Here is a 9,375-nt window from a genome sequence, read left to right on the forward strand (position 1 = left end):
AAACAAAAATAAGTGGGTTTTCAGCACTTCAGTGAAATGAGGCTTTAATCAAAAAGAGACTTAATTCCACAGGGTGTCTTTTTTCAACAGTAATGAATTCGGTCAAGTCTGTGATTCCAAGCTCAAGGGACAGTGCTAAGTGTGTGGCCAGCAAGAAAGGGCAACCAACCCTTTGGGGGTATATTACAGTATGTGCTACATTCTGGATAATCTCTAAGTGCGTTCATTATTAGAACTTGCTTTGGAGTCCAATGAAAGGAGTTAGAGAAAAGCTCTTACCCCACTAGGAGGAAGCCAGTCAATTGCACATTCTAATATGGTGGTCTTTCAGCATCTCCCACACTGGTCCACCAAAGCCACTTCTGCAGCAACAGCTCTGATTAAGGAACACACAAATTTTAACAGAAGAAAATTCTGTACTTCTAGTTTTAAAAAGCAGACAGTTCTATGGAGAAGCAACCATTTAAACATCTGAGTACAGGCATTTAAAATTTTACAACTTCATGCCTGCCTTAAGAGAAGTTTTGATTTCAGAAGTTATCATAGACCTAGCATCAACTATTTACACAATGTGTTTCATACAATTTTAGAAAGTGTAAGTGGCACAAAATAATCACAAAATTTTTATCAAATTCAAGTTCCCAGTGATCTTTAAAAAGACAAATTATAACTCTTCTTCAGTTAAGCTATCCAGTATGGCTGTTATCCAGAAAATCCTAAAGTGATGTAAAAAAATCAGTCAAAGAAAATCGTAACTTTGGTAATTTTGAACCTTTTAAATAGTCATCGTTAAAAATAAAATAAAAGGGCTCCTCTGGCATGAGTAAAATTAAGTCATGGAGCTTACAACCCTGAGCCACTATTTGGAAGCTATTTTAGGTTTTGCATAATTTACAGTCTTAATATCACTATTTTTATTCAGATAAAAGCAATGACCTTTTGAAGTAATTGACATCAGAAATGGCACTTATGGACAAGAATCACAACTAGAGGCTACTGGAAAAATGGATGCGAGCTAGCATTTCTGTCCGTCTGGGGAATGTCATCTAATCGTTATACAATAGAAGCAATAGCTTAGAAACCTTGGGAAGCTCAAATTTCTTTAGTTATTTTTGTTTTACTAAATAATCTGAATTAAGCAGTGTGTTCACTTTTCAAAACAAAGAAAGAAAAATAAAACAAGAAAAATGCAGCCTGGAGCGTTTTATTTGGGCAGGAGTCACTAAAGGTCTTTTCCTCCCTCTGCTTTGGGTTCATTGTCTCACCTGTTTCCCGCTGTTACAAAAAAACAAAAACAAATCTTTGCTCAAAGCAGTCATACTTGAGAACACTACGGGGTTTGCATATAATTTTTTTTATTTCCCCATTCACCCAGACATTGAACTGTAAATCAGTATCTTAATGAAAACTTTTCTTTCTTTTGCATGAAGTCTGAACCACTAAATAACCTACACTGGAAGGGGGCAGGGCAGCTAACAAAGTCCCTGGGGCTGCAAGGTTTCTCAACGTGACCTGTTTTTTTAAAATTATTTTGACAGTTTTTTAATGATAAAGACAAAAACTCCAGGTGGAAATTCATACTATTCAGGAATATGTTGAAAAAATTATTTATCATAGTCCTTAAGATTTTCAAGTAAATGCTTCCAAATCAGATATCATAAAGCTGCCGATTAGCAGCTAAAAATAATGAGCCGTTCAGATCATGCTGGAAATGTCTGCTGTTTTATGAAAGCTTTCTCTTGTATTTCATAGGATCGGAGTATTGGGGCCACATGCTAGCTACTACCAGGAAGGAATTCTTCTGACCAAAATTTACCCTACCACCAATTTTCCCAACTCCTTTCTTTTCCCCAAATTGCTCAATCACATTTTAAGGTGGGGAAGTATACGAAGCGGAGTATTTTATATGGCACTGTAACCTTTAAGAAATCTAACATTTTAAAGAACTGGGAAACTTTTCACAACATACTTAGACTCCATGTACTTCTAGAGATTATTTCTCTGTGTTACATGACATAAAGTGTGAGAAAGTGTATTTTGACTCAAAGGATAAGCTGAAATGCTATACTGTGACAATATATTCATTAGAGCGTTAGCATAATTTAAAAGGAAAGCTTATATTTTATTAATTGCAGTGCTTTTGTTATTTGGGCTTAATTTAACACTTTTCTCCTTCTGATTTTAAATTTCTATCTCAGAGGACATCGTTTATTGAGCTGTGTTTGAGACTACAGAGAAAATGCTAATGTAACAATATAAATATAAATAACACAGAAGAGAAATACACTCATACACATCAACAGGCCTAGCGTCAGACCACTGACGTTGTGCTCTCGGGGTTCACGCGAATGAGTCTAGAAGCATTCCTCAGGTCCTGGAGCTGCTTGGCGGGTTTCCCCACACCTTCCTCAAACCTTTTCTCCACCACGGGGAGGACTGTTTCGTACAGAAAGGATGCGTTCTGTCTGATGAAAGCCTTCTTCTCTGGCTCCTGCTCACACCGGAGACTGTAATCCACATGCTGAACAGCGACCAAGATGATTTCCACCAGGCTCTCCAAAAGCACCATGTGCAACTCGGGGAAGTACAGCTTCAGCGCCTCCTCCAGGAAGCCCATTGTCTGCTTGGTGAAGGCGACCACGGTATAGCTGAGGTTCACCCAGCAGCCGTCCCCTGTGTACTGCTCAAAGTTGCCCACCCCGCAGCTCTTCATCTCCTCTTTGAGTTTGCCCAGGGCCTCTGGGGTCATCAAGTTCATCCTTCTCCACAACTCCTCGGAGTTGCGATGTTTAGTGGCTTCGATTATGATCTCTTTGTAACTGTGCAAGGCGCCTTGGATGTCTTTCACCAGAAGGGTGTGGATGATGAAGGTGAGGTCTAGTCCAATGTCACCCAGTTGCTGGCAGTGCTCCTTCGCCACCTTCACACACTCAGCCGCGGTGGAAAGGCTCTCCTTGCTATCAAACACCTGCTTGCTAAAAGCATCCACAAACATGCCCATGGCTGACCTTGCCCAGACCACAAAGGCCGAGTAGCAGCCACTGTCAGTGCCTGCAAAATCCGTCTCAAATTCCCGCGCAGTCTCAAGAAGGCTGGTAAAGAAGACATGGCACAGCTTGTGGATGTAGAGCAGCGTGGCGCCTTCAATGCGAAGCTGCCGTATGGCTGTGTGCACCGCCGCCGCCCTGTTTCTCAGAAACAGCTCACAAGCCTTCGTGCACTGGCCCAGCCGGATGAGCTGGCAAACCGCCCTACGAGTGGCCTTGGGACCTCCCCTCAGGGACCGATCTGGGGAGAGTTCAAACACCAGCACTTCGGTGAGCTGTCGCACACGCTCATCCACTCTGGCCCTCAGTTCCTTTACAGGAGGGGGGCTGGGCTTATCTTCGAGGTAATGGTTCAGTTTATCTAGCAGGTCCACCGCCCCCTCAAAGTCCCTCTGGGCAATGCAGACATCCAGGTCTTCCGGCAACTCCTGGATCCACTCCATCGAGAGGTCCACCTTCTCTTCTTCTACCTCAGGAACGGCAGGCTCATCCTCTTCATCCTCAAATGGGTTACTGGCCTTGGCTGTCACCTGGGGCGGCCCTCGAGGGGCCGCTGCCTCCTCTTGTTCTCTTCGTCTTTTCTCACTGAGGGCCCTCTTGGTTTCCTCCAGCACTTCCAGCCACTCTCGTTTGATTTTAGCATTTTCCGCCTGAAAAATTCGGCTCTCGGGAAACATTAGCAGCTTGAACATGTCCTTCATGGGCGGGTTGTCTTTCACATTGACCACGGCCAAACCGTCTAGAGGATAGAGGGCGTTGTAGCGATACATCCCCCGTCGCTGCGGCAGCCAGGTGGCCACCAGCAAACAGTCGTTCATGAGAAAGCCGTGCACCCGCTGCAGCTGGGCCATGTGGTCCGCCTCGTATTCTACCAGGTCCCCGTTGTACACCAGGTACTGTCCCGGCGTCTCCAGCAGGTGCCTGCAGCCTTCCACCTTCTCCAGCAGGGTGGTGAGAGTGCGCTGCTTTCCTTCCTCGCCCGGCCCCGCACAGTCGCGGGAGGCACCCCCAGGCGTGGGAAAAAGGCCAGCCTGGCCCCGGAGGTGGTCTCGGCCCCCCGTGCCACCTCCTCCCTCCTCTCCTCCAGAGGCCGCGGCAGCCCCGGCGGCGGCGGCAGCAGGCAGCAGGGTAAGCGGGATGCTCTCCAGGCTGCTCTTCTGCTCGGTCAGCAGATGGCTGAGCTGATACATCTCGCTCTCCAGGTAGGAGATCTCGCGGGCCGTCTCTATGAACTGCCGGTAGTTTTGGTAGACGTTGCGCTTCAGGTTCTGCGCTGTCTCCTCCGCCAGCGCCTGGATGCGCTGCCGGTGCTCCTGCAGGTCCCGGTCCCCGTCCGACTGCTGCGAGAGCTGCTTCACGTACAGCCGTGCCTCAAAGCCCGCTGATTCCAGCTGCCGCCTTAGGCGGCTCGCCCCACTGTCCGACATCGCCATCGCCATTTCCGTCTGAGTCTCACGCAGTCACTGTCACTCTCGTCGCCGCCGCCGGTGCTGCCGCTGTCCTCGCCCACCCAGGCCCGGCAAAGCTCCAGGGCTGAGGAAGCAGGACGGAAGAGAGATGAGTACGCCTGCGCCCCTTTGAGCTTCAGACGGACGCCTGCGCAAGGGGGCCAAGTGCAGACTGCGCTTGCGCAGGAGTGCCAACGGCCTAGAGCGCTTGCGCTACAAGAGCTGTTGCGGAAGTTAGTGGAGGGTGAGGCAGAGCGAGAGGTAGGTATTGCGCATGCGCCAAGCGTAACTTTCTGTTGCTAGTTATTGTCGTATGGTAAAAGCGATAACCGGCTTCCTGAAACCTTCCTCGGGCCCAAGCCCTGGGAACCCAAGTTTTGAGCTCGCTAGGAGATGTCACGCTGAGTTCTTTTTATTAAGCCCTAGAATCGTGGCTTCGGGATTTGGGGCAAGCTCAATTCTCGCTTTCGAGGCAGTTTTTCCGGAGTTCTCGCGAGATCCGCTCGGGCTAAGGGAGTGCGGCTCGAGAGGCGGTATTTTCTAGGAGTCGACGCGCCCCTCAGAGCCTCCCGGACGTGGAGTCGCGGCCTGACGTGGGAGCGAGCCTAACGTCTGCGGACCCCGCCCGAGATCTTGGCAGCGATGGATGAGGACCTGCTGTTGGCGTTACGGCTTCACGAGGAGTGGAACTTGCAGGCCCCGGAGCACAGTCAGGTCCAGGAGACCCCGTCCCTGGTGGACGCGTCTTGGGAGTTGGTGGACCCCACCCCGGATATACAGGCCCTTTTTATGCTGTTCAACGACCGGTTCTTCTGGGGCCAGCTGGAGGCCGTCGAGGTGAAGTGGAGCGTGCGAATGACAATGTGAGTCCCGAGCCCCGCTGGGGAAGAGAGGCGGGCTGACGGTTTCCCCGCAGCCGCGGCCCTGGGATTCTTTTCTTTCTCCGCCCCAACCGTAGCAGGGACCGTTAAACGAGGGGTTCTGGTTTTGGACCCGACAGCCCCTCTGGCGTATTTCGCCCTGCCCCTCTCCCTCTCAGACCACTTTAAGTAAGCCGTGTGGCCCACCCCGCTACCGTTTGACTTATAAAGGACACAATGAGAGAAAAGGATTCTCACCTCATTTGAAAATAAATTAACGCATATCTGATACGTCTCGCGGTAGTACTTTAGGACCCAGGGGGGAGCAGCAACCAGTCTGCCCCAAAGAAAGAGTGCCGAGGACGGAGGGTAGTGCTCCGCGCCCATTAGGGCACCTCCGCTGTGGGAGTGAGCTCGCCGATAGAGTGGGCGAGGTGGACCTGCCCACATTTCTGGACCCCAAGGATTTTCAGGGACGCCGCTAAACGGATCCCTTTCTAAGTCTGAGCAATCCCAATTTGAAATAATTACTTTTGTACAGCAACAGAGTTCCAAATTTAAGATGCGCTTGTGTTGCACCCTGCTTGTTTTTGTTACAAAACAAAATAAGGCAGATTAAGATATACAGAATTGTGTTTAAAGCCCAGATCTCCGTATAGGCTTCTGTTACAGTTTTGGAGCAGTATTATGGCTGTTAGCAGCAGAGTGGTGACAGCTTGTCGGGAGGAGGGCGGGTCACGGTGGAACCGGAACCGGATTGTTTTCAAGCTGTTGCCTCCTGGCTGGGGTGAATTACTATTCACATCGTTCCCCAACTGGGCCAAGATGCAAATCTCTCCTAACAAACAGGGTATACTTTCAAGAAAGTCACCTGACATAGAGGTCTCTCAGTGTGAGCTGCCCCCAAAAGTGTAAGGATTTGCTTTTTCATCTGTTTCCCTTTTGTGTCTATTTGGTAAATAACACTTTTGTGGTGGTTGTTTTTCAGGTGTGCTGGGTTATGCAGCTACGAAGGCAAGGGTGGGATGTGCTCCATCCGTCTCAGTGTACCCCTTTTAAAGTTGAGACCAAGGAAGGATCTTGTAGAGGTATTCTTTGCATAAACCTGATTATCAGCTCAGTAATTTAGAAATGCTTATTATTGATTTAGAGTGCTGTGCACGTAAAAACAATCCGTTTTCCCTCGTTGCAAATTTTAATAGTGGGGCTAATGATTACCTTATATTTTTATAGCGCTTCAAAGTTAAAGGCTTTCAGGTATATTAAGTAATTTGGTCTGTACAACAACCCTGCTTATGTTCAATGTGTGTGTGATACTCATTTTTATAAATTTTGGTTCTCTTCTGTTCAACCACCGTGGTGCTGCCCTCCCAGCAGAACGAACCAGTATGAGGACCCTTCATATCTAGAGCTAGTGGTCGCTCCTGCTAGCAAAGTAGAGCAGTAGAAACGCCTAGATTGCCTTTGAGTTTAGCAAATGCCTGAAATTCCCCAAGAAGCACACAGTGTGACTCATCTTGCCCTAGTTACACAAAAGCGCATAGGGTGATAGAGATTGTATGGGCAATATGTTAAAACATGCTTGGAAATATGAGGGATGCTGTTTTTAAGGGTAATAAAAGGTAATGGGTTTCACAACAATGTGAATATACTTTACACTGCTGAACTGTATATTTAAAAATGGTTAAGATGGTAAGTTTTATGTCACTGGTTTTTTTTACCACACTTTAAAAAAAAAAGTAAATAGCTACTAAATGTAAAATGGTACAACAGAAATACTTGATCAATAAAAAGAAAGGAGGGAGGGCCAGCCGAGTGGCTCAGGCTCAGTTGGTTAAGAGCTTGCTCGAGAGTTTGAGCTCTGAGCAACAGCGGTTCGAGTCCAGCCCCAGCTGAGCTGCCGCTGAGCTGCCAACAGGTAGCAGGATGGCTCAGCTAAAAAAAAAAAAAAAAAAGAAAGAGGAATAAAGGAACAAAGTCCAGGTAAAATAAAGAGAAAGGTAGTCATAAACACACTATTAGTAATTACATTAAATATAAATGGACTAAACACTCCAGTTAAAGACATGGAATGACATGCTAGATTAAAAGACACATGCTTAAAATAAAGACACATATGTTAAATGTAAAAAGACGGGAAAAAAGTATATTATCTAAACACTTAACAGAAACCTATTGTGGCTATATTAGTGTTAGACTAATCCTTGGTGTAGAATGCAGTAGCTTTTGTTTATTTTAAAATTTTACATGATTCAAAATTTCAAAAATGTAAAAAGCTTATACAGAGAAATCTTGCTCTCTCCACCCCTCTCCATCGTCAACTCACCACCTACGAGAGAAGAGGATATCGTTTATAGTTTCTTTTTTTTCATTATTCTATTTGCAAATATTTATATCCATTGTTTTTTTTTTTTTAAAGATTTCATTGGGGAATTGGGGGAAGGGAACAGCATTGGGGAATCAGGGAGGGGAAGCAGACAAGTTGCTGTCCTTTTGTTCTTCAGTTTAGTTGTGGAGGGCATCGTTTCACTGGCCCATGTTGGTATTATTGCGTTCTTCCCAGGTGAGGCAGTCAGTCGCCAGCTATTGGACTCCCGCTCACGGTGGCTCACTGCAGCTCACACCAGCTGCCGGCCGCTCACACTGGCTGCCAGCCATTCACGGTAGCTCACAGCAGCCCACTGCAGCAGGGGCTGCAGCCTACGCTGTCAACTCACGGCAGACCAGCTCCAGGTTGAACTGTTGTTCACCATCTTAGCTGTCGAGGGCAGTGTCACTGGCCCTCATATGGGATCTGAACTGGGGCCCTGCTGCTCAGAGCTGGTGTCCCAAGCCAGCTCTTAACTAACGCGCCACTCGGCCAGCCCTGTAAATTAATTGATCTTATCTTCTGGATTTTGATTAATAAAGAGGCTTTCCTGGAACAGGGAGTTCCTAACCTGGGTTCTGTAGAGCTCTGGATATTCTATGCAAGTTTTGTGTGTGTGTGCTTATATCTTTTCTAGAAAGATTTTTCATGACTTTCATCAGCTTCTGAAAGGAGCCTGTGATCCAAAGAAGGTTAAGACTCCAGGTAGAGTAAGAAAATGAGTTTTTATTTCAAACACACCATAACAAATTAATTTGATTGTTTTGTTTCAGACCCTCTTGCATGAAATGATACATGCCTATTTATTTGTCACTAATAATGATACGGACTGGGAAGGGCACGGTCCCGAGTTCTGTAAGCATATGCATCGCATCAATTGTCTGACTGGAGCGAACATAACGGTATGTGAGGCATTTGTGATATTTAGTAGCTATTCATCCAGTAATTCTTGGGATTCAGTTAAAAACAGAGCTGTGTAGAAACAAATTCTGTCTGAGGATTTCCCCCAGTAGGCGAGAGGCCTACAGAAGCTGATTGGCTGGGCTGGACCAGAGTAGAGTTGCTGCAGAGCCTGCGGTTCCTGGAACCTCTGACCACGTAGGGCGACAGTTCAGGCCTGCAACCCCTGCCTTGTGGGCTATTACAGTTGTCTCTGAACTTGTCTCCTTATTGTAGTCTCCTTCTTCAATCCATCCTATGTTCTGCTACCGTTTCCTCTGTCATCCCTGTCCTCAGAAGTCTTTGGTTCTTATTTGTGCATAATATTGTAGGAGATGGCAGAGCCTGGGGTCTAAAGCATGAGGAGTCAGACTGCATGGGTTCAGATGCTGGCTCCACTCGTTATTAACTGGGACCTACTCAGCTATCCCAGCCTCAGTTTACTCATATGTAAAATGAGAATAATGGATACTGTCTGTTGGATCCTTGTGAGGATTAAAGGAGAAAAATACATGCAAAACATTTTAGCACAGTTTGAGCACTAATTAAGTATTAGTTTTTATTGTTATTAATTCATTCTATCAAATAACCTCTTTTTTTTTTTTTTTTTTAAGATTTTTATTGGGGAATTGGGGAGATGGGAACAGTGCTGGGGAATTGGGGGAAGGGGAACAGACAAGTTGCTGTCGTTTTGTTCTTCAGTCTAGTTGTGG

At 46.5% G+C, this 9,375-nt stretch overlaps 2 protein-coding genes across 3 annotated transcripts in view; one reads left to right on the top strand and one right to left on the bottom strand.

Annotated features, from left to right (window-relative positions):
- Nucleotides 1-6: 6 nt before the first annotated feature.
- EXOC8 (exocyst complex component 8) lies at nt 7-4,603 on the bottom strand. The gene is made up of 2 exons (XM_019665841.1): nt 2,294-4,603; nt 7-376 (listed from the first exon to the last, which is right to left on the bottom strand). The coding sequence occupies exon 1, from the start codon at nt 4,484-4,486 to the stop codon at nt 2,312-2,314; it is 2,175 nt and encodes a 724-aa protein (XP_019521386.1). The 5' UTR covers nt 4,487-4,603; the 3' UTR covers nt 7-376; nt 2,294-2,311.
- A 208-nt stretch (nt 4,604-4,811) lies between these two features.
- SPRTN (SprT-like N-terminal domain) overlaps nt 4,812-9,375 on the top strand; it is a 10,801-nt gene continuing 6,237 nt past the window's right edge. The window contains exons 1-3 of one of the 2 annotated variants that reach the window (XM_019665842.1): nt 4,814-5,358; nt 6,344-6,443; nt 8,497-8,625. In XM_019665842.1, the coding sequence (XP_019521387.1) occupies nt 5,138-5,358; nt 6,344-6,443; nt 8,497-8,625 (450 nt within the window). In that variant the 5' untranslated portion in view covers nt 4,814-5,137. Of the gene's footprint in view, nt 5,359-6,343; nt 6,444-8,496; nt 8,626-9,375 lie in introns of both variants that reach the window. The other variant, XM_019665843.1, reaches the window with a different exon arrangement.

The sequence above is a fragment of the Hipposideros armiger genome, unplaced genomic scaffold, assembly GCF_001890085.2.
Source record: "Hipposideros armiger isolate ML-2016 unplaced genomic scaffold, ASM189008v1 scaffold_454, whole genome shotgun sequence".
In the NCBI taxonomy this organism is placed as follows: domain Eukaryota; kingdom Metazoa; phylum Chordata; class Mammalia; order Chiroptera; family Hipposideridae; genus Hipposideros; species Hipposideros armiger.

Bases quoted from the DNA above. Each gene is read 5' to 3' on its own strand.
- EXOC8 (XM_019665841.1), bottom strand. From the start codon at position 4,486: ATGGCGATGGCGATGTCGGACAGTGGGGCGAGCCGCCTAAGGCGGCAG.